The 25,081-nt window shown below is 42.6% G+C and overlaps 1 protein-coding gene across 1 annotated transcript in view; it reads left to right on the forward strand.

Annotated features, from left to right (window-relative positions):
- The window catches only part of KDM4C (lysine demethylase 4C), a 387,672-nt gene extending 369,387 nt beyond the window's left edge, over nt 1-18,285 (forward strand). The window contains exons 20-22 of the mRNA XM_046663818.1: nt 9,229-9,348; nt 12,552-12,644; nt 17,241-18,285. Of these exons, the coding sequence (XP_046519774.1) occupies nt 9,229-9,348; nt 12,552-12,644; nt 17,241-17,417 (390 nt within the window). The 3' untranslated portion in view covers nt 17,418-18,285. The remainder of the gene's footprint in view (nt 1-9,228; nt 9,349-12,551; nt 12,645-17,240) is intronic.
- Nucleotides 18,286-25,081: the final 6,796 nt, after the last annotated feature.

Here is a 25,081-nt window from a genome sequence, read left to right on the forward strand (position 1 = left end):
TTATTGACATAGTAAAATATTTTGTTCCCCTTATGCATTTTAGCCTCTGCCAACAACTATAAAAAGGGGGAAAGATCTGTCCTATATAGATAGAAATATTTCCCCTTATTTGAGTATAAGGAGTAACAGTGCTGGGGGGCTTATGCATTAGTGTCTGCAGGAAAAACAGGAGGAGGATGCAGCCAGCACAGTCCTTAGAAATGGTGTTGGCTGTCTCTCAAAGGTGGGAAGGACTGGATAGTAGCAAACTCTGTGACCCTGGGCAAGGGAGTTGACACCAGTTACCTTATCCCTAAAACAGAGATAATAGTAATACTAAGATTATTGTTAGAATTATTGAAATATGTATAAAGCAGGATGGTGCCCAGCACGTAGTAAACACTCAGGCAGTGTTTGTGACTGTGGTTGTGGATATTGTTGGTGGTGATGGCCAGTAATTTTTCGGTCAGCTCATTGGTCACAGGGTCCCTAAGCACAAGACTCCCAGTAATACTTGGAAATTATACATCTTCCATACTTTTATAAAAGGAGAGGTTACTGAAAGAAGATCCAAGAAGTACCAGAAAGCTTCAAACATACAAATCCCCTTTTCGAGTAGTTTGTATATCTAGGGCTCTTAGGAGTTGAATCCGAAAGATTTCCTATTTTGGCTCCTGATGTGATGGGGCAGCTGCCCTGGGATCATTGGTGGGATCATTCCAGAACACTCTTGAGAGGTAGAGAAAGGGGTCAGGGCTGCCACACCTTCAACATAGTCAGTGGGATGGCCTGATCAACTATGGGAACCCCAATAAAATCAACTTGCTGATGCCACAGTCTTGAACAGTGATCCCCACAAAGTGCTGCTGGAGCTATCAGTTGGCTTCTCCCTTTGGCATCTGTCTTTAAGGGCTACGTAGTGCTGTCACTACAGCTTACAAAGTGTTCGCATATACCTAGCCGAGTGAGTGCAGGAGAGTCCTGAATGGGGTCTTTGTAATTAATTCACTTTGTATGGAAGGTGGTTCAACATTGAGGGGAAGGCATGAGGAATTTTGGTTAATTATAAGGAGAAAGTCCTTGACACAGTTGATGTCATAAGGTCAGTCGTGGACAGAGAGAGTTCCCACCTTCTGTCACCTATTATCACATGTGGTACCTCATATTGTAGATATTCATGTGTATGTTTGAGTCCCCACCTGGACTCAGTTTCTTGGGAGAAAGGACTGTTTCTGTTGTTTTCGCAATGCTGAGCTCCATGCCAGGCAGGGATATGCCAGAGAGAGAGAGAGGAAGGGAGTGGGGGCACTCTCTCAAGGGTGGGTAATTGGTGAGTAAATGATCTTTCAATTCCATTCGTGCTCTCCAGTTCCGAGAATGCCGAGAACCCCTTGTCAACATTTCAGAGTCGCCTCCCTTATGCCCACACACACTCGCTGCCTCCCTGTGTCCCTCCCTCACAGGCCCTTTCGGTCAGGTCAGCTCCCCACTGTCACCCCTGATTCTAGTTATTCACTTTTCTCATGCTTCTTCACTTCAAAAGAATCAGAAAGATAATTTCCAAAAGAAACTGCCTAACTTTGTACTTTCTATGCCTTTTTAAAGCTTTTGCATGCCAGAATCTCCCCAATTTCTAATAACATAAAGATGTGACTTCTTTTAGAAATAGACCTTCTGAGGCTTAATGCTGTAGTAACTTTCAGGAAAATAAAATAACCACTATCTCTTGGACCTCAGTACTTTTACCAGACGCTTGTCCGCTCTTGGCTTATAGCAGAAGGAAAAGTTTGTACTAGCAAACTAATTGGCCTTCAGGAATTCACCAATTAAAAGTCAGTGCTGTTCTTTCTGTGAAGATGCTGTCTTTTAGAAGATAGGTGTGGTTAAGTGTCAGGGCGTTGGCAAAGTGTGGCTGGTGGAAAAGAATTTAGCTCTTTGAGAGAATAATGAGGGCATTGCTCCAGCTTAACAGAGATAACCAGAGCATCTTGAGGTAGAGAAATGGTGTGTGTGTGTGTGTCCCTTAAAAAAGAGGGAAAAAAAAAAAAACCTATTTAAAAGGAAAACTAGACATCATTATCATTCTGGAGTTTTCCCAGAATGATAAGTGTCAGTGTGGAAGCAGCTTGGCTTGCATCCATTATCCCACAGGCTGAAATGATGGTGTTTCATATCTAGCACAGAACATATAGATACCTCGAAGCGGGAGCATTCCAACCTTTCTTTCAGGTATGTTAGAAGGCTCTCACTGTAGAAAAGCTGCAGTCAGAGGGAGCGGCATGGAATTAGTTCTTTCTTTCTTTATGGCCTGTAGACTGTCTGCTGGGGGGTGATCACCTCACACAGTGATTCTCAGCCTGGCTGAGCATCAGATTGCTTGGGAGGGCGTTCAGCTTGGACCCCATGTTGGATTGACTGAATCAGAATTTTCTCTAGTGGTTAGGATAAGATTTACTGCACTAGAGAAGTAAGACTGATGTTGAATTTTTTAAAGCTGATGAAATTAACTTTATAAATGGTTTATTTGCCTTTTTACCAAGTAATTTATGTTCTAGGGGTCTATTCTAAGAATGTAGTCAGTAATTTGGTCCAAGATTCATGGAGAAAAATATAGAATAGCATGAGAGATGATAGGGGAAAATTGGATTCACCTATATATCTTACAATAGGAGAGTGGTTAAGTTAATTGTGGAATATCCATAATGTTGCATAATTCAGCCAGTAAAATGGAGTTTTTAAAGGATAATTAATAACTAAGAAGACGCTCATAATGTAATTATAGGTGATAAATAGTAAGGTACAAAATTACATATGTATGCAAAAGGACAAGTACTGTATGATTCCACTTATATGAGTTATTTAGAAATAGTCAAATTCATAGAGACAAAGAGTAGCGTGGTGGTTACCAGGGACTGGGGGGTGAGGGTTAGAGAGTTAATGTTAATTGTGTGGAGTTTCAGTCTGGGATGATGGAGCATTTCTGGAGATGGCGGGTGGTGATGGTTGTACAACATTGTGAATGTACTTAAGGCCACTGAAATGTATACTTAAAAATGGTTAAAATGGTGAATTTTGTGTTATGTTGATTTTACCACAATTAAAAGAAAGACCCCTCATCTCCCAAATGCTGTGGAATGAGTGAAAGGACATGGCATGAACAGCAATACAGAGCTCTTCACAAAAGATAGCCTTGTCTGCCTCTTTAGAGAGAGCTCGGTTGTGCTGTCATGTGAAAGAAAAGAAAGGTTGTGGCTATGAGGAAAAAACGAATGTGTGTATAGGGACGTGTATGTATAGGATGCCCTAAGTTTTTAAAAAGGCATAGAAGCATAGAGAAAAATACAAATGGTAACAGCATTTGCTTCTAGGTGAAATAAGGATTGTTTTAAATTTGTTTTTTTTTTAGTCTTAAAAAATTCTATAATTTTCCCTAATGAATATATAATAGAAGCTAAGAACAAAAAGTTATTTTTAAGAAGAATCATATTAAAATGTTTTCTATCTTTGCTAATCTCTGCATGAAGGGTTATAGTAAGTTATTATGACATATTTAATAAACAGTGAATTCAATCCATCCAAATGTGGTGTGTCCCCTTCAAGTACTCCCCTTGAGAAGCCATTCTAAAGAGGCTGCCATTGCTCAAGATGCTGGAGGACTTATCTTTATAGCCTTGGATACATTCTTGTGGATATCCTTCAAGAGGGTACATCTTCAGACTGTGGGGTATATTGAAAAGTTGGGGACAATTGTAAATCATCTAGGGACAAGCCTCGTGAACAGGTAGGTGGTGCCACGAACATGTTCCTTTCCTTTTTGATGGATAGGTTTCCTCATAGGCCCTTTGAACGAGGATTGGGTGGTCTGGGAAGTCCTCCAGTTTTACATTCCACCTTAAATAAAAGGTGTCATCTCCACTTTGTGAGAGCAGAGATCTGCTATCACCCAAACTAGCAGTTACTTACTGTTCAGGGTTGTCACGTGCAAGCGTCAAAAACTGTAACTAAGCACTGAAGAAATTTAGTGGAAAGTTATTAGGAAGCCTGCAGACTCTCCAGGAGCTCAAGGTAGAGAATAGGTGAGAACAAGAGAGGCTGCTCAGCTAGAACGTGGGGAGGACCAGGTCTGCGGCCTGGAAGAACTGGACCACCTCCCCTTGTGTGGTCAGCCTGGACCTGGGCTGTGCCGCTGCTGCTCTCTGAGAACATTCTTCCCCCTCCTATTTCACTGCATCTCTGATCATAGGCTCTACATCCTGGGCAAGTGTAACCAACTGGCCAGGCTCCTGTCCATGTCTGCTGCCCTGGAAGCTGGCAGGGGAGTATCTAGCATTTTCAAGCATCTATAATGGCAGGCCAGCTTTACCTCCCACTGAGACTCTGAAGGAGAGTTGGGGGTTCAGATGCTGGGCAGCCAAACAAATGACAGATAACTAGTACGATTAGTACATGGTTATCAGTCAGTCTTTTAATCCCCACCAGAGTCCAGTAATAAGCAGGTGATTATCCCTCAAAATGTCAGCAGCTGCTGGTGGTAGTTTGCTCCTGGTCACTTAAGCATTTTCCCCAAGAGGGACGGTCAGAGGCTCCAAACTATATACCAATTAACTACTGGGAATTCATGTACCAGGTCTTCATCTGGTGCAGCTGGACTTATAGATAGGACTACCTGTTCTGTTGTTTGTACTTGTCAGGAGCAGAGGTAGGGATGGGTGGGGGGGCGGGGTGTGGTGGTGGTGCTAAGACAGCGTTTAAGGTCAGCACTTGTAGAGGTCCCTTTCAAAGGTCCTAGTAAGAGTTCCAAGAACAAGATGACTTCAGAATTCAAATAATCAGACTGGAAGTTGGACTTTTCTCTTTAGTTGGTGGAGCAAGTACAGGAGTTTGGCCCTGACTTTAGCAGGGATGCGATATGACACCGTCCTCTTGCCTGGGTCGGTGACCCATCTCAGTCTTTTAATCATGGCCGAAAGCTCACTCTTGACTGTGATAGTGATTTCTGTCTTTAATTTCTACATCATCTATTTAGTGCTCTGGCTCCAGGCTTACTGGCAGCTCCAGACACCAATGCCCCTGTGGACAGGGCTCTAGCAGATTTGAGGGGAGTTTACACATCTCTGGTGGCAGTACAGCAAATGGTAACAGCTGTTTATATCAGGTGAAGCCAAACTGCTTCTGAGGGTCCAGACAACGACTGAGAAAAACGCTAGTCAAGGTTTTTAAAGTGTGGAATTTTCCAGCAAAGGTGTTTACTTGCTCCAGCAATACACTAACACCTACATCAGGAGAGACCTCCTTAGCATTTTACACCCTTTAATAGAATAGATCTTAAATTCTAGAATGCTTAAAAAAAATCACCCAGGTCACATAGAACTGTGGGGAGAGGGGGCTGGAGTCTTCATCTTTTAATGTGTGTCCCCAGTGGTTGGGGCCACACTTGGGGAAGCTGTGCTCTACTGTCTCATTCCTCGTGCACAGCCTGGGAGATGTGAGCCAGCTGAAGACCTTTAAGAGAGAGGGCAGACCGTTCAAGCTGTGGCTTTCCGCAAATGAAATCCCCTCATTTTCAGACTTTTTATTTTATTTCATTCTTTCAGACCTTTTATTTTTAACAGAAACCTTTTATTTCACATGAAATCTTACTCAGAAACTCAGTCTAGAAATTAAAGTTCTGTTCTGGTTGAAGTGATCATGGTGGCCAAAACCCTCATACTCCACATAGATTTCAGCCCTTGCAAGGACCCCTGAGGCCCCCGCACCCCACATGGCTGTGGGGCTCAGAGTGACAGGCTTCCAAGTGTGAACAAGATGCTCTCTGTCTGTCCCTAGCTCAGGAGCTGAACATTGTTGACTCCTCTAGTGTCTCACACGGGTAGTCAGTAAATAGGTATTGGATTAGTGATTGTGACAACCTTGGGGACACCCAGAGCCTTCTGCTTTGGAGAGATCAGGGAAATCTAAATATCAAACCTTTCAGCTGTTTTTCATCATCCCACGTGCTCCCAGTTCCATTCCTGTTTAAATGCTTTATACTCCATGTAGTCATAGAAAGTTTCTGGCAAACTCAACATTTGAGACAGCTCATGAATTAAAATCATTTCTCTATGGAGGAAAGTAGATGTTACAGAAATAAACTTTGTGTTTTACTATGAACTGCCTTAAATCCATTTGGAAGGTAGCTGGGGTATAAATAATTAATAATAGTTACAAAAGAAGTTACATGCAAATCAAAATATATCGACTTGCAGCTAAATAACCTGGCAAAGGGTGAGAAGGTAGCCATCATGGCTCAGAACAATGCCTCCTGGTGTGGAGGGGAGGAGATTCACAGAACAATTCTATGTTGTTATATAGTTGGTTGGTTATTTTTCTTTATTCTTCTACTTTGAATAAAGAAAAAATTCTGCAAGCAAGAAGATTGAGAAAGCAAACTGAACCATCTTCCCTAGATTTTGACATGAAAGAGTTTGAACTGATCTCTGTGGCTGATGCAGAGCAGAGTTAGGAGGAGGCCGAGCCAGAAGGAGCTCTGTGAGGCCAGGCACTTTCAGTGCCAAGTTAACATCTGTTGTGAGTAAAGGGTTAACTTACAATTAGTAGGAAAGATATCAAACTGTATCTCAGACGTTGAGTTTTCAGACGTCTTTTTTGAAAAGAATGTTTCTCACTTGCTGAAGTTACATATATTTAGTTTACTAATAAAGCTCTATTTTTGTGATAAACTGCTGAAATATACATTATACTTTGCTTAGGCCAATTTCTGTGGCTATTGCCTCACCTTGGTGATATCGTACCTAAAATTACAGGTCAGGATTTGTTTGAGGCAGTTATTTTAAAGGCTAGAAAACCTCTGTTGAAGGTCAAATCTGTACAACTAAGGACCCAACTCTCCCGCTTGGCGGTGGGTTTGGTGGCTAAGTAAATGTGGAGTGTAGCCTCTGCGTTTCCCGAATCCCTGACTTGCTTCTGTTGGGAGTGGAGAAGGGCCCAGTAAATAGAACTCATCTCGCCGAGGTGAAGCAATGTAGAGAGACAAAGGATTCAGGGTCTGGAGATTAAAACTGTCTCCTTTAATACTAATAAAGCAGATATTCAAGAGTGTGGCATGTATTTGTGGGCAGACAGGTTTCCTAATACTGGACCTCAGACTTAAGACAGACCTTCTCGAAACAGGGATGCAGGACCCCACCTGCCTCTCTGTGGAAGGAGCAGAGCAGAATGCAAGTTCTCTGCCCAAAGGTGGCTCCAAAGAGAAAGGGAAGGTGAGGGGTAAGTCAGAGGTTACCAGACTTTCCTGGCTCACAGCCCCTGAATATCTCAGCACATTGTTTTACAGTGTCCCTTGGCCAAAGGAAACACCTAACGGTTCCATCTATTAAGTCACTTAGGTCCAAACAACTTAATAGCAGTCGTAAGCGGGGTGTCTGGCAAGTGTTGCCATGCGTCCCCTGAAAATATCCCACAGAACCCCTGTGTTTTGCTGTGGTGCCCCAGCGCGCTGTGGTGCCGTTTGGAAAGTGCAGTCTCCTTCAGAACTCAACAATAAAAGGAGGAAATCACTCCTTGTTCTCTTAGAAGAGTGAATCCCAGAGCTATCCCAGAGCTGGCGTGGCTTCCTAACGTAGGAGGCTGGATAGTGTGTTTAGAAGCTGCCCCTTCCAGTGTTCTTAGTGCCATGTATACAGTTCGAAGGGAACTGAAAAGTGAGGTGATAACCGTAGGGGGATATATAGAATACATTTCTACAGCCTACCATCTCCATCCTGCAATGCCCTGACATCAACTATTATGAAGGCCAAGAATAAATTTATTTTCATTTGACTAAGTTAAATGCAGACTGTCAATTCTACAGAGCCTCTGAGCACACCCTTTTTTTCTTTGCCCATAGCTCTATATGGAAGCATAGACTGCAGTGAGAAAAATGAACAGCTGAGCCTTTCATGTGTACTCTGAACCCAACAGTAAAATGGCCATTCCTTTCTAATGCAGAATTCTTATTAATAATGAAAAGTAACACATGGTAGATTTCTACTCATAAACAACTAAATAGTTGGGGACAACTAAATATTTCCTGTGTGTGCCTCTCATTGAAACCAGAGAACCATGCCCAGCCCGCATTTATAGCTTGATTGGTCAAGTGTGCATTTCAATCAGTTTCATCAGGAAAATACCAGTATTAGCAAAACATGAAGTGCTAAATATGCAAAAAATTTACCAAAGTAATCAAGTATTGAATTTATTTGTATTACAGTTTTATTGTGTCATACTCCATACGTACAAATTTAAGAGTTTACAAACTACATCTGTGAAAATGGTTTATTATTTTACCTGTACAGCCCTGACCCCTCCCCCCCCCCCCCCCCCAAAAAATCACCTTCCAGGATGAACTCCTGGGGAGTTTGCTCTGAGTTACTGCCTTAGGAGGAGGCAGTGTTGAGTAGCAGACCTGAAGTGAGAAGACTGGTTCTGGGTGTCACCATGATTGCCTGTGGAAGGAAGAGGGCTAGTCACTTGTTGGGAGATGCTGGCAGAAGCACGCCTGTTGGGGGAGGTCCAGGGGTCTTCAGAAGAGGTCTGCCAAGCAGGACACACCCCTCCCAGCTCCACCCGCCATGCGGCAGACGCTCCCTGCTTTTCTTGCCCTTGCCACTTAGTCAAGGCCTACCAGCTCCCATCTCCCTCTGTTTCTCCCCCGGCCCCAATCCCACCTGGGTGTCCTCAGTTCTTCTTCTATTCAGCTTCACTCCTCCAGAGATCCTGACAACTTAAAGGAGCCTCTCTAGGGCTCAGTTTCCTTCTCAGTAAAATGGGAATAATTAATAACGTCTGCCTACTTCATGGAGTGATTATGAAGATCAAATGAGACGTATGTTCAAGCATTTTGTTAACTGCAAAATGCTGTATTGATGTCAGGTGTTATAAATCATTAGCTGGTCTCTTCCTCACTTAAAGCAGTTTCTATGCATATTTTAGTTACCCTCTGAACGACTCTCTGTCAAGTAGCAAATGTAAATGCTGCTGTTTTGTCCTGCTTGGATGATGGTGGTTCCTGTGCAACTTTATGATGTAGGCTGAATCTTTAAGTGCTCCTTTGGCTCATATGTCTTCCCCTGAACACCCATGCAAGATCATAATCCGTAAAACACAGAGGTAATAACTCCTTTTAATTGCCAGGAGTTCATCATTTGCTAAGTTCTGAATGCAGTCACTTAGACACTTGCCTTGAGAAGCCTGTCTCTGTTTATTGTGCAGAGCCGAGACTGTGTGAAGCTGGGCCCTCCTGCTGAGGGAGAAGTTGTCCAAGTCAAGTGGCCTGATGGCAAACTCTACGGGGCAAAATATCTGGGCTCAAACGTGGCCCACATGTACCAGGTGAGTGCTGCCCTGTGTGTGATGCTTGCTGAGATGGACTGGAGAAGCCAGAGGGCAGGTAATATATCCAGTGTGCTGCTGATCAATGAGCCACATGAATTTGGGGCACCTCTTATTTTATGAAGGAGGCAAAGATTCAATGTCTAATGACGCAGATATTGGAGTTTTATTACCAAGTTCAATACTGCGAAACTTTAATAACATTTGATGAGTGGCTTAATTGTAAAGAATATACTTAGGCCAAAAAGATAAGCAAGTGGGTGGTAGGCTGCTTTCTTGTGTTTCCATTATCTGGGGAGAAACTAAATGGCTGGTTTATCTGACTGTAAGCCAAGATGCTGATGGCTGTTCGTCAACCAGCTGCCCCTGAATTGGTGGCTTTCGCCTGAGAGACATAACCCCCATTTGGCATCTCAGCAAACCTAAACCAGTGGTGCGTTGGCACAGATGTGGCCATTTATCTACCCAAGCTTAAAGGAGTGCTTATTTAATGAAAAGTACAGCTATTGGTTGGAGATTCTGTTCTCTAGGGAACTCTACATATTATTAAAGAGTGCATATATAATTAAACAATGAAATTATTTTATCCTTATCAGAAGTGACTTAAGCTCTAACAAGGAAAGCAACATGGATGGCACATGTGCATTTATATTCCTTCAGAAAGACTTTAAAAAGGAACAAATTTGTTAGAACCCCAATACATTGTGGTACTTTCAGTAACATGATGGCAGAAAGCAACATTCTCAAGCTAAGCAGTAGAGTAAAATCAGGAAGATTGAAGTGAAAGGAGAAAAAGCAGGAAGGTTCAGGCCTGTTAAGTTAAAAACGGCTTGAGGATGATAAGACTGCTAGTTTCAGCAGAGAAATTGTTCAAGACTGATAAGGGACAAGTGCTTAAGTGGAAGAGCACATTATAAGACACTGCATCAGGAACTGGAGCACGATGTAATTAAAAGTGTTCAAAGAAGTTTGGAAAACTTAAGGGAGAACATTTTTTAAATTCTAGAAAAACTCCAAGGGGAGTAGGGAGGGGAGGACGTTTATATATATGTGCGTGCGAGTATGTGTATGAAGACCATTTTCCCCTTTGTATTGGTGACAGTATTATGTTGCAGATTTAGGTCATTTGTAACAGGGTAGGTGCTGGAGCTTCTTTGAATGAGAATATCTGAAATTAGGCAAAAATCACAAGACAAGCTGATAATATTGGATTCAAAAAGAAACATTACTACATCATTCAAAAGAAAATAATTACATTTAATTAAACAATAAATGCAAAAATGAAGCGTTGTACATAGCAAAGCTGTTAGCTGCATGAAAAGTATCATAATGAGGACGTGTTGAAATTCAGGCTAATTAGTAATCAGTGTGTTAACTTCAGTTGAATTATCATGGCCTATCATGAGCATATTTATAGACTCAATGAAAAAGTTAAGACTAATATTCAAATTATCTTTCAAGTACAAGTAGTTTAAAATTCCTCATTAAACCAGTGGCCTTTTGAGATCATTTTGTGTTTTGTGTCTAATTATTCAGCCTCACCATTGGATAAGCAAAGACGTTTATAAAAATAGATAGAACTAGAACCCCTGCTGCACGGTGCTCAATATCCTAAGTGTGTGCATTTTTTGACCCTCGCAGTAGCCCTGCGAGATAGTTGCTTTTGACTCCTATTTTACAAATGAGGGCAAAAAGCCTCAGAGAATTTAATAATTTGTTCAAGAGCACCCAACTGGTGAAGGGAAGGGCCAGAATTTACTCTCAGCCCTGCCCCAACTCCGGTGAACCACCAGCCCAGCTTGCGAGGGACTGTCCTTGATGTTAGCACTGAAGGTCCCGTGTCCTGGCAGACCCTTCAGTCCAGGCACACCAGGCAAGCTGGTCACCCTGCCATACTCCCTTTTAGTTTTATAATTGCCTTTGTCTCTTAGAATTTTCAAATGATCTAAAACAGAAGAAAGGTAGGCAAGGGTAGTTCTAGCTATGTATCAAATTATATAAATGAGATGACACCTTGGCCTAATTAAATATTAAAGAAACCATTCTGCTAAAACAAGGCCAGGAAGAAAAGCCTTCCCATCTCAGCCTCTGGGAAGGAATAAGGAGACCTCATTCTGCCCTCTTGTTTCAGCTTAGTCACAGATGAGCAGTGCATGGATGATAAGAAGTTTTACTATATATTTTATCTTTAGTTTTATGTTTTTTTAAACTTCGGCTCATTTTTTTCATTAACATAGTACAGCTGCATGGTTTAACTTACCTTTTAAGTAGAGGTTCAAGCATTTTTATTTCTTATAAGTAAAGAATTCAGACAAACAGTCAAGTGAGGGACTTCAAAAATATCAAGGTAGTTCAGAGTTAGAACATATTAGGTATTCTACCCTGACTGCATCCCTTTTGTTGTTTTCTCCTAGAAGAGTTCACGTGGGATTAAACCTAAACCAAGAACAATCACTCTGAATCACTTTGAAGAGGGCGTTTGATGAATTTTCCCTGATGCTCTAGGTGTCTGTTAGCCAGTGTCACTTACCTTTTCTCTGCCAAAATCTCCTAAAATGTTGAAAAAACTGGTTTTGAAATTATTTGCTGCCATCTGATTAGCCTGAAAAAAATGTTTTAAACATTTTCATTTTAGATGATAATTTTCACACACTGATGTGGGTTACATGGTATGAGGTTGAGAACCTGGAATTTTCCTGGCCGTTGGGTTGAATTTGACAAAGGCGTGTTTTAAAAGTGAAGCTCTGTAAGAACTTAAGAAATTATTTTATCTGGGAGGATTGTTATACAAGAATAAATATATCATTATTTCTTTCTTAAAAATAAACAGCCCTACCCCTTAGGTTGAAACAAATGGTACTGACAGGCCCAGCCCATCTTAATGCTCAACTGGCCACAGCTCATGTTCTGAGAAATCATCTGAGCAGCAGCTACTTTTCTTTGTTTTTGCTTTGGGGAGATAAAGTTCTCATATCACATGTTCCAAGACATTTTCAAGAATTTTGGCCGGTTTGAAAACATGTTTTGTTCTTAGTTTGGTAAGGGAAAGAGCTTTTCTTCCCTCCTTGGTTTTTGGCTGGTTCTTTCGTTTGTTCTGCATGAGTCTTTTTTTTCCTTTTTATGTAGTTAATTGGAACCCTGAAAAAAATGGTGAATGCTTGTTTGTTCTTTAATATATGTCATAACATCTTATTTTTCATTAGGTTGAATTTGAAGATGGATCCCAGATAGCAATGAAGAGAGAGGACATCTACACTTTAGATGAAGAGTTACCCAAGAGAGTGAAAGCTCGTTTTGTAAGTGCTGGCAGATACCGCTTGGATCTGCCGTGTGAATCCCTCTTTCTCTCCCTCTGCTTCCTTCTGAAGCCGGGCAGGAAACGTATGTAGGCCTTGGGATTGATTTTGAAGAAAGCCAATGCAAGTCTTTTCTTATCAAGACCTATTGAATGCAAACCTCAAATTTGGCCAGGGGCCGGCCCCGTGGCCAAGTGGTTAAGTTCATGCGCTCTGCTTCAGTGGCCCAGGGTTTCGCTGGTTCAAGTCCTAGGTGCAGACATGGCATCACTCATCGAGCCATGCTGAGGCGGCATCCCACATGCCACAACTAGAAGGACCCACAACTAAAAATACACAACTATGTACTGGGGGACTTTGGGGAGAAAAAGGAAAAATAAAATCTTTAAAAAAAAAAAAATTGGCCCAAAACAGGGAATCTGGTCCAGGTTCCTTATTTTTCTTTCTAATGAGGTCAAATGATGTTTTGTGTTAACATTTATTGGCATACAAAAGTAGTTGTTGAATATGTGCTCTATGCAGGTCACTGGGAACATACAAAGATGCCATCAAGGCATTTACAGTCTTCTTAGTAGTAAAGCAAGTATTGAGTAGGAGATTAAAGGGGGCTCGGCATAGTGAGCATCCAGTTTCCGGTAGCCTTGTCACACACTGATTAACTTCTCTCTCAGAAGCTCACTAATGTTTGTGTCAGTTCATAATTAAACTAAGCTGTCACTTTTATAGCACAAGGAAAAACAAAGCCCAACTACTAGTTTTGGGAATACTAAACCATTTTTTTTTAAAAAAAGAAAATGTTATTAGTTTGAAGCCCTGTACATACCATTAAAAGACAAATAAACATGGACAAATAATCAAAACTGAAGTTGTTAAAAAATATAATTCACAATAACTTAGTTTTCATTATTGTATCATAAAATATTTAGTGGCCCCTGAAATGAAGGCAGTTTTACTCATTTAGAATTGCATCTACTGCCTCTGTGAAATGATAAATCCTGAACAGGGAAATTTGAATGAATGGGGTTTCTCTGACTAAAATGAAACTTTTTTTCTGAATAAATGACACCCTTAGTTCTCACTGCATGCCTATGGTATGCTTTTCTGCAGTGATAGAGTTACCATAGATTAATTTGAAAAACAACGGCTTTCCTTAAATGTTCAGTTGTATGTTTAGCTCCTTTGCTCTCATGTGGGATCCTGAGAACAGGGTCCCTGCATTAGGTGTGAACTGACTCTTCCTTCTCTGCTGCAACCTTTAGAGGAAGGTCCTTCAAAGTGAAATAGTCAAGAGAAGAGTGATGGTAACAGTACTGCTACCCACTGAGTGAGGAAACGTGCACATAGGGGACCCACACTGACCATAGATTAACTACCATCATAAACTGCAGGGAAAGAGAAAATCGGATGTTCCTGTTGTATAGACATCAGCTAAACCTTAATAAAGACCTAAAAAACCTGGATAATTTGTCAGTGTTCTAGGTCTTAACCTCTTGAGAACAACTTTCCCTTTCAAGCTGCTAGAGACGGCTGCCTTTTGTTCTGTGCTGCTACCTTCCATGGATTCTCCCTCTTCCCCTCCTCTCCCTTTCCTTTCTTGCCTTTTTTTAATCACCTAGAGGTTTGGAGGACGAGGATGGAGTAGGTAGCCCTCTGCAGGTCTCTCAGGTCTTCGCTTATCTAATCCATGTATGATTAAGCATTTTACCAGCTGGGTCTTGCAGATTTCAAGTACTGTTTCTTAATCTCATTAAAAGAAAGCTTTTTGCTTTCTGCTCTGATCACAATCTCTTTGTTCCACAATAGATTTGGCTCCAATAACAGGATACCTTCCTGTGTACCTTTATTTGAACACAGCTCCTGAATTTTCTAATGTCCATTTCCCTGAACAGTCACTCCAACATTCACCTTTTTTTTTTTAATTCTCAGAGAAGATTGTTTAATTAAAAAAAGGCAGTGAAAAATATATAAATCGCGGATATGCTCTGAATGTAACTTGTTATGTCCAGCAGTTGAGCCTAGTAGAAAATATCTCCAGGAACAAAAGCTCGCAGTCACTAAATCCAGTTTGCCACCTCTGTTTTTATTGAACCAAAGACTTATGTGCTCCTGCTGTAGCAGACCAGCCTTTCCTTCAGGTTGGTATATAACCCTCTGGCCCTTGGCTAGTCTGTCTGTGACTGCTATTTCTTTTCCAGTTGGTGAAACAAATCTAATTGGAAAACTCATTGATGGAAGATATTTTATGATTAGAGAAATCTCTTTGGTTTTTTCAAGGAGGGGTGAGTTAGCAGCCCTCGCTGGGAGGCCTACGTGTTTTAATGAATTCTGCTCACCCAGGCACCCGCTGACTTGGGAAGAAATTTTTCAAAAGAGTCAGCAGTCCACCCCGGTGATTGTGCTGGGTTCTTTCCCACTAACTTCAGAAACGGCCCCATTACCTTTTATTGTCTCACAGAATAACCATAGCAACAGTGCATAATTAACTAGAGCTACTGGTAAATCGGTTTTATTATTGTATTTGAGAGGCTGACTTTTGCTGTTCTCGCACAGTGGCGACACATTCATAGATGTTTTATTTTCTCCTTTGATAACTTTAGCACTTATAAAAGGGAAAGATTACTCAGAGGAAGTACTTTGCCAAGAATGAGTGAAACAAAAACGTTTTCCCCTAATGGCAGAGGGTGCCCAACCAACCCACAATCTCTTAGTTTTCTTCCCAAGTGGAACGACGCAGTATCTGGGGGAATCCATGAAGGGAGCCTGTTAGCTTGGAAAGCCGTCTCATGAAGGGAGCGAACATGCCCAACTGTGCACTTGGCTCCACTTTTTAGTTTTCAAGCTTCTTTGTAACTACTGTGAACACAATTGACCATGTGTTTTCAAGCCCTAAAAGCTGGACTCTGCCTTTATCACCAAGCAGGGGAGGTGGCCTCCGTGACATAGTGAGATGCACTGTGTGTTGGTGTCATTTAAAGTGATCCACCTCAGTGAAAACCAGTTGAGAATGCATTTTAGGAGGCGAAATAGTAAGGAATTAGGAAGCAGAAATAGTGCTTTAATGTAGACTTTCCCTGAGCCTGTCAGAAAGGGCCCACTTTTCTTCACACGCTAACACTGAACAGTGACTCAGTGCTGGGCATGTTGCTTGGCATTGAGAACACATATAAAATTTTGTATACAGTCCCTAATGTCCTCACCCTCAAGGGGTTCAAGGAGTCCCTGATGGGGAGAAACTTAGCTGCCCTGCCCTCATTCTACTGCGATGACACGTGAGAGTATTATAGAATCCGAAAAGAAGGGCCCCCAGGTTTGCCTGTGGCAGAGAAGGTAGGCTGTTTCCCACGGGAAGGAAACAGTGTATCCACAGACGAAAGAGGTGTGAGCCAGGAACTGCAGATAATTCTGTCTGACCAGAGCATGGTAGGGGATGATGCTAGGTTTTGTAGGGCCAGCCTCGGGATCTTGGATGGCATCTGGAAGGCAGTAAGGCTATTGGAAAATTATAAGCAGGGGCATCACATAATCAGAAAGTTTTTAGAGAGCTTTCTTCTAGTGGTTCTGTAGACAATAGCGTGAGGGTACAGTATTTGTTGCAGTGGTTTAGGAGGGGAAGTATGAGGGCCTGCACCATGGGGTCAGGAGGGATAAAGAAGAAAGGATGGAGGGTTTCGAGGAGGGGCCCTGAACAGAGTGGGGACAAGGGGAAGGTTACAGTGACTTTTAGGTTTCTGATCAGTGTAGCTGGCTGGGTGGGGATGGTGGTGCCATTTTTGGAGTGTAAGAGGGTCAGCAATGGAGAAGGAAGACTTTGAGTTCAATTTGGGACAGATTGATTGGAAGTGCCTGTAGGATAAACACTATGAGATGCCTGCTGGGCAGCTGGACACACAGGCCTGAGCACAGGAGGAGGTCTGAATTGGAGCGAGAGAAGTGAGCATCCTTGGAGGAGATGCAGGAATTGAAGCCATGAGTGTGGGCTTGAAGGCCCAGGGAGCATATGTGGAGAGGAGAAGGCCCAGTGCAAAACCCCAGGAGCATCAGAGTTGAACAGATAGTTAAGAAAGGGGAACCCCTGAGATATCAGCAATGGGCAGCCAGAGGAGGAGAGGCAGGAGGAAGGGCTTACCAAGTGACAGAGAAGAAATCTTCCAGCAATAGTCAGGTGACAGAATAGCCAAATAAATTTAGGATAGGAAAGTGTCATAGGATCTAGGACTTGAACGAGGACAGTTTGAGGGAAGTGGTGAGGGCAGAGGCCCAGAGGTAAATAGGAATGGGGTGAATTGGAGATGACTCTTGACAAATTTGTCAAATACCTGGTTGGGCAGGACCTAGAGGGGAGATGGAGAGTGAGGGAGATTTGAATGAGAAGGCTTGCGTTGGTGAATGTCCTTGGGGGTTGGAGATCCTGAAAAGAGTGGGGCTAAATGGAGGCAGGCGACTGGAGGAGGTGGGGAGGCTTCAAAGCCCCCTGGGTGGGGCCCTTCCACCCTGGCCGCGGCACCCTCCCCGCACATTCAGTTGGCTGAATCAGGTCTTTGTTCTTGTCACGGTCAGATACATGCCCTTCCGCAGTGTAACCCTAGCTGTTTTTAGTCCACAGCCTCTGATATGCGATTTGAAGACACCTTTTATGGAGCAGACATAATCCAAGGGGAGAAAAAGAGACAAAGAGTGCTGAGCTCCAGGTTTAAGAACGAATATGTGGATGACCCCGTGTACCGCACTTTTTTGAAGAGCTCTTTCCAGAAGAAGTGTCAGAAGAGACAATAGTCTACCTATGCTGCTGCAGGCAACGGAGCAGCTTGGGCCTGAAGAGGAAAGATGAAGGGACAGCCTGGGGGCTGTGCCATGTGTTTCGCTGGGGTAGGTGACAGGGTGTGTCTCTGACAGTGGAAGATTTGGCTTCCCAGAGTTTGGTCACCAAAACACAAAATACACGTATTGTGAATTGGAGACAGCAATCTGAAGTCATCTCCTGTTCTTGCTTTCACTTGTGAGCAGTTGTCTGCTGTGATCCCAAAGAATTTTTCTAAGTGCAAGGAAATAATACTGAACCACCCATTAAAAAAGCCACTGCCAGAGAGGAGGTGGGTCCCCGCGGGCGGCCGAGACCCCGGTCGGGAAACACGTGGAGACGCCCTCCCCACCCCAGCAGGTGGGGGCTCGACACCTGGGTGGGAGGGTGATAATTTATACGTTGTTCACAGTCAGGGAAGGACTCTCACTTATTTGTCTTAAATGGCAGTTTTATAAGACATTTTTAAAATACAAATGGCATGTATGGTAACGAGACTTACCCGTGTGCTACCTGTATTTCCCTTGTACAGAACTTTTACATTTTTTTATATCCCTATTACTTTTGATTGTGTCTGATGAGAACTGAGTTGTTGGCCTTTGTGAAATTTTTGGCTCTTGAGAAAGAATTCTTATGAATTGTATGGGAATTTTATATATTTAAAGAGGGAGATCTGGGACTGTTATTTTTAAACACTTTTTTTTCATAATACGTATTCTAAGTAGATATTTATAAATATGTTTCTTTCATTATGTGTTTATAAAATTAGAGTTTAAATAAATATGCTTTGATGCATAATTTTGAACTAATATGATTTTTCCTTTTTAAAACAGCCTGGAAATGTACTAGTGTTTAAAAATAAAGATTTCCATTTTCTCCAATTCTGTCTTCTGATTTGCTTATTTTGTCTAAGTTTAAACCTATGGAGAAACAAGTGTGGTTTGGGAGCTGGCCACAAAGACATACTGGGGCCCAGGTTTGTCAGACCCTTCTTCTGTCACTGACATTTTGCATAACTGAGGACACTCGCCAGACATTTATGGCACTGTCCTTGGGGATTAAGACTCCTCTGCTAGTCCACAGGGCCAGCTGAAGTGTTTTCCTCAGCTCCTTCTTGAGGCCTGGAAAAAATCTGAGCACCTGGAGTCTGGAGCTCTTTTCATCCCAGGTGTCTTGGTGCCCGGTTACCATTAGAAGGGGCTGTGTGGATCCGTGAATCCTTCCCCTCACTTTATAGGTGAAGAGTGGAGGACAGGCCTGGAAAGGGATTGCCCAAGGCCACACAGTCCTTAGTGATGCTCCAGTCAACTATGGCCACAGCGATGCTGCATGGCAAACAACAGCAAAAGCTCAGTGGGCCGCTGGGAGAAGCACTTTTGCATTTGAGCCTGCGGATTGGCTCATCTAGGCTGGGCTTGGCTGGGCAGCCGTGCTGACCTCAGCTTGAACCAGCTCGCATATCTGCTCCGTGTGTCTCCCATCAGCCTCCTGAACCCAGTGGGCCAGTAGCCCCAGGTATGTTCTTCTCATGTCAGTGCAGAGGCAGAGAGCAAGAGAGCCCAGCCGAGTAAGCACATTTCAGTCCTGTCCGAGGTGTTGATTAACGTCCCACGGGCCAAAGCCCAGAACCAAGGATTGGAGGGCATTTCAAAGTTTCATGACAAAATGCGTGGCTATATCATGTTACTGGGTAGAGAGTGAAGAACAGAAACAGTAATGACAGAGCCACAGTTAAAACTCAGTTCTCTGACCACTCACTGGCGGAGCGCTCATTTTCCAGAGTGCCTCATGGCTGAACTCAGCTGGGGAAGAGCTCACCAGCCTTATTTTTACAGGGACTGAGCACTCCACATTTTCTACCAGTACAGTCATGTATTTTATCAAGTAATCAAGCTTGCATCTTCTATCTCCAGGTTTTGAATGGGACTGACCTGCTCTCTCCACAGTATGCCAGGAAGGTAGGCCTGTGTAAGGCATTAAGAGGAATTAATCTAAATAGGATCATTCGTTTTGTACAAGTTAGCCTGTCAGCAAGATTTCTGATGGCTGCCACAGGGAGAAAATGTGCCAGTCCTCTATGTGATCTCAAATACAGCTGTTTTTTATGGTCTTACTTAACTGAAGTTCCTATAACCAAGAACAGCTGCATATGGCCTTAGCAAAATAGTGCCAGCCACAAACACACTCTGGCTCTTGAGAAAGGCACCTTTGTTTCTCTGCATTCTGCATAAAGTCATTATTAGCTCTATGACCAGACAGACCTAAAGCTTTTTCACTTACTGTGTGACACCTCAATTGTAATTTTAATTTCTTTGCATTACGCTAACTGCATTTTTAGCGTGTACATGTAGCGTGAAATCACTGAAGTCCTTCTAGCATTAAAAAAAAATTGCTAGCTGCGACAGTTCTAATGTAATTTTAATTACAAGCCCTTTCTCTGGAGGTAAGAGGATTAGTAAAAACTGCCTAGCATATTTCAAACACTAGTTCCTTTATGTGTGTTTGAAATGAGGACAATGTGAGCCTTGTCAGTTTACTTGTATTAAAGTAGTTTTGTTTAGTTCATCTAGAGAGAAATTGAGAAGAAGCATCCACTAAAATATCGCATGGCTTCTCAGAATATATTATAAATTGCTCCTGAGTAATATTATATGAAAACAAGATTCAGAATACAAAAATTTGTAGGAGTAAATGGGTTTGCTACTTCTCCCTGTACCCATCCAATGTGAAACAAGGCTGAAATGAGAAAGTTTTACTGTAAATGACCTGGAGGTCTTACCATATTGGAGGAGTATATGCTACAAGATAACATTGTGCTTTATTTTTGCCTTTAAGTAAAAGGGATCTGAAATGAAACAATCTTCATTTCAGATATTAATCGGCCCCATAAACTTGAAGCTAACTGGAGATCCTCAGGCATTGTCATTACATGAACTAGTTGGAAGACTCACTTGTACTACAAACTTTTTCTCAGATTTCAGATACTCAGTCATTGAAGTGTTACGCATTCTCTTGCCCAGCACGTGGTGGAGACATACAGTACTGACTGGTGGGGAGAATGATTCCTGGTGTCTGAGGAGTCCTGAAGTCTCCCAGCAAGTAGGTTAACAACTCAGAAACCCTATGCTCTGTGGTCAGACAGTGCAGGTCCCCTTGAAGAAATTTCGTCAACAGCAGCTAATATTAATGATGTATTGAGCATCTATTGTGTATACCCAGCTGGGCTGGCCCCTTAGTGGCGTCTATCTAACTTCTTCAAGAAATCAAAGTAAGTATCATTCCCCTCTTTCATGGAGGGAAACTAAGGCTCAGAGAGGTTAGGTACCTTTTGAATCTCTCATCCTTGCTGATGCATTGAAGGAAAAAGAGGATTCTAAAGCTCACCCAAACAAAAGACATTGGATAGATGAATGTGAAGCTCAAAAAACAGGTTAGCATGAGAGATGTAAATGAGGAACGCATCGTCTTTATGAGTAGATGTTTGAAAATACATGAAATTTACCTTCTGGCAAAGGCAAAATTATCGGGACAGAAAAGAGATCATTGGTTGCCAAGGACTGGAGGTGGGGGAGGGAATTGACAACAAAGGGGTGTGGAGGCACTTTTTTGGCATGATGGAAATATTCTTTATCTTGATTGTGGTGGCAGTAACAGGACTATTATTTGTCAAAATTCATACAACTGAACACTGAAATAGGTGGACTTTACTAGATGTAAATATCACCTCAATAAACCTGACTTAAAAATAAATAAAATCTAGGGAAACAGAGGGTAGGCCACTTAGGGAGAGAGCATGTCACACGAGAAGGCTGAGAAATGAGCCATGATCAATCAGTACCTGGGGAATAGCTAAACATAGAGGGGTAGAAAAAGGGGAGCCTGGGAGTGAGCGCTGATAGGGGCTGAGCAATGGGAAAGCCAGAGTGCTGTGATGTCGCTGACGGCAAGGGAAGAGAGCGTTTCAGAAAGCAGGAGGGGTCAACAGAGAGAAAATGCTACCGAGTCCACGTAAGATCATGTAATGTTCGTTATGAGGCCAACAGTGGCCTTGATGAGAGTTTCAAGTGGTTTCAGATGAGACATCTATTACTCAAATTGGTGTACCCTATTGGACACACATCATCTGTCTCTGTCTCTGTCTCTGTCTCTCTCTTCTCCTCCCTTCCCCTTCCGAAGTCTCTCCTTTCAAGATTGTCTTCTTTGTCTTTAGTTTTCAGAAGTTTGATAATAATATGTCTTGGCTTTGATTTCTTTGGGTTTATCTTGTTTGCAGTGTGTTCAATTTCTTGGCCTTTCACCAAATTTGGGAAATTTTTGGCTATTATTTCTTGGAATTTTTTTTTTAACCCCACAATCTTTCCTTTCTTCTGAGACCTCGATGACAGAAATGTTGGATCTTTTGTTGTTGTTGTTACACGGGTCCCTGATTTCAGTCCATTTTCTGTCTGTTCAGATTGGATAAATTCTAGTGATCCACCCTCAAGTTCACTGACTCCACCGTCTGTCATTACCAAACTATTATTGAGCCCATCAAGTGGGTTTTTTATTTTGGTTATTGAATTTTTCAGCTCTATAATTCCCATTTCATTCTTTTTTGTATCTTTTATTTCTTTGTTGAAATTTTCTATTTTTTCATTGTTTCAAGAGTTCATAAGTATTCATTGAAGCATTTTTCTGATGGCAACTTTAAAATCTTTGTCAGATAATCCCAACATCTAACTCATCTTGTTATTGGTGTCTCTTGATTGTCTTTTCTTATTCAAGTTCTGATTTTCCTGGTTCTTGGTATGACAAGTGATTTTGTTGTAACCTGGTTATTTGGGGTATTATGTTAGTAGTAGACTTTGGATTCCGTTTAAATCTTCCCTTTTAGCAGGCAGACACCCTGTTTTGATTTAGTGCTCAGATCCTGGCCTACTTTTGTAGTAGTTTTGTGGTTCCAATGACAGTTTAGTTTTCAGAACTCTTATGGTGCTCCTCTCTTCTGCTTTTTTGTGTGCTACCCAGAGGCCACTCTGCAAACCTGGGTGGTTTCCACACTTTAGTTCAGTTCTCAAACTTTTTGGTGAGTTAGTGTAGGTCAGTTTCACGTGTGAGTCGGTCAGCGCATTCCTGTGCAGGTGTAAAGAATTCCTTTCTCTAGCTCCCTGCTCTCTAAGATTCTCCTCCCATTCTTCAGTTGGGCAGGTGAGGGGTGCTGCCTCCCACTGTTGGGAAATCCCACTCAGTGTCCACTGACAGCATGCTGGTAGGGAGAGAAATGCCACCCAGGACCTCTAGCTGCCACTAAATCAGGAGATAGGGGTCAAAGTCTAGGCTCCCCACTTGGACTCTACCAGTGCAATGCTGGGAAGGGAGAGGAGGGAAGCGTTAATGCTGGCTCACTTGTTGCCACCAAGCAAGCAGCAGAAATCCAGACTCCCCACTTGGTCTCTACTGTACAGGTAGGGACAATTGATTATGTTCGCTTGGGGTAGAGTACTGTCAAAAAGGTTTTTCTGCGGCTATGCTGCTCCTTTCTGGGTCCTTTGACTACAGAGAGCAGGCTTTTCTTGAGACTTTAATTTTTTTTTTTCTGTGTCTGTTGGTGGTTCCAGTTTGCAGGCTTCTCCAGTTTCAAGTCCAGGACATATGGGAGAGAGAAAAACAACCCAGAGAACTCACCCCGTGTAGTTCCTAAAGTCCCGAAGTCCCCAGCTAGTCGACTTGCCTTGCTCAACATTTCATAGTCCTCTTATGATTGCTTGTTGTATTATGTCCATGGTTCTTAATTAGACTTAGCCAGGAGGAGCAGGGAGAATGAAGCCTACTCCACCTTGTCCAGAATGAGAAGTCCTCACTTTTGCTTTTAGATGGGAGAAAAGAATTTACTGCTGTGGGCAAGGGTCTAGTTCAAAGTCAGAGCCTGAAGATCTAAAGAGAATAATTGATGGAGGAACCCTAAAGGGAGGAAAGGGAAGGCCAACCCCACAAGGAAGGGTTGGCTTTCCGCAGGAAAAGGGAGATTTCATCCATGAACCCTGAATTCCTGGTTATAAGAGCAGAGAAGGCAGATACAGAATTGTTTTAGGAAGGGGCTTTCCAGGTGGGTTTGGTATATGGAAAAGGGTGTGAGAGAACTGAAGATGCTAGAAAGAGAATAGTTTCTTTCTACCCATTGGGCTGGGTTGAATAAGGAAGGTAGTTGATGTCAACAGGGGATTGACTGGGAGAAAATGGAGAGATCTAGGAAGTGGATGGCTGTAAAAGACTGAATAATGCCCTCCTCCCCCAAAGATGTCCACAGCCTAATTCCCGGAACCTGTGAATTTGTTACCTTACATGGCAAAAGGGACTTTGTAGTTGCTGTTAAGTTTAGGATCTTGAGATGGAGAGATCATTCTGGATGGGCCTAATGTAATCACAAGTGTCTTCATAATGGGGAGGCAGGAGGGTCAGAGACAAAGAAGGAGCTGTGAGGATGGAAGCAGTGGCAGAAGGGATCTGCTTTGAAGATAGAAGTGGGGCCAGAAGTCAAGGAATGCAGGTGGCTTCTAGAAGGTGGAAAGGGCAAGGAGACAGATTCTCCCTCTATAAAGCCTCTATAAGGAACCAGCCCTGCTGACACTTTGACTTGAGCCCAGTGAGACTGACTTCAGAGTTCTGGCCTCCACAACAGTAAGAAAATACATTTGTGTTGTTTTAAATGACTGAGCTTGTGGTAAGTGTTACAGAATCAATGGGAAACTAAGACAACTGCCAAGCAGATTTAGCAGGAGGGAAAGTGAGAGAAGGCTTTCAAGATAGAAGAGTGATCCGTGGGAGGGATTAAAGATTCCTACAACTGAGACCCAAGTGTTGATAGGTTTAGGGTGTGGTCATGGGAGTGGAGTGGAACTGAAAGTCATTTCGCTGAATTAACTTGTTCCTTTTAACCATTCAGTTTTTTAAAATCGATAACCCCTGTGCCATAAAATTCACCTTTTTAAAATGTACAATCCAGTGGTTTTTAGTATGTTCGCAAGGTTGTGCAGCCATCACCACTATTTAATTCCAGAATTAAATATTTAATTTTGACTGAACAGTTTTCATTCCGTCTTCATATATTACAGCATTTAAAAAAAAATATTCAGTTTGTTTCTGCTGCAGCTCCTGGAGATTGAGAGGGATAAGGAGAATATTTTCATGAGACTGTATTCTTGAGTATGAAGAATTCTTCTGAATGTATTATTTAACATAGTCACCCATTTGAAAAGACTATACACTTGTTCAAATGGAGACTTGCCTCCCGTTGATTTGGCCAGGTTTGTGATTGTGGTGGTGGTTGTGGTGGGTCTTTTCTGTGAAGACAGATGACAAAGGAAGAAGGCACACCTTGGCCACAGAGCTCCTCTTGAATGTGAGGCCCAGGAGACTGGAGGGGAGTGTGGCCTCGGCTGCAGCAGCACCAGGACACTGGAGCACAGCCCTTTGGCAGCAGCTCTTTGGAGAAAGATGGATCCCCAGCCCCATGCTCAGCCATGGGCCTCTCTCTCCTACCAGTAGAAGTCCAAGGGGTTCCGACAGAGGTCAGTTCTCTCAGTATACTGGCCTTGGGCCCTTCCAGGAATATTTTGGATGACCCAGTCCTCTTCCCTTTCCCTCCTGGGGGTCTTTTCCT

Source organism: Equus quagga, chromosome 6 (genome assembly GCF_021613505.1).
Source record: "Equus quagga isolate Etosha38 chromosome 6, UCLA_HA_Equagga_1.0, whole genome shotgun sequence".
Taxonomy (NCBI): domain Eukaryota; kingdom Metazoa; phylum Chordata; class Mammalia; order Perissodactyla; family Equidae; genus Equus; species Equus quagga.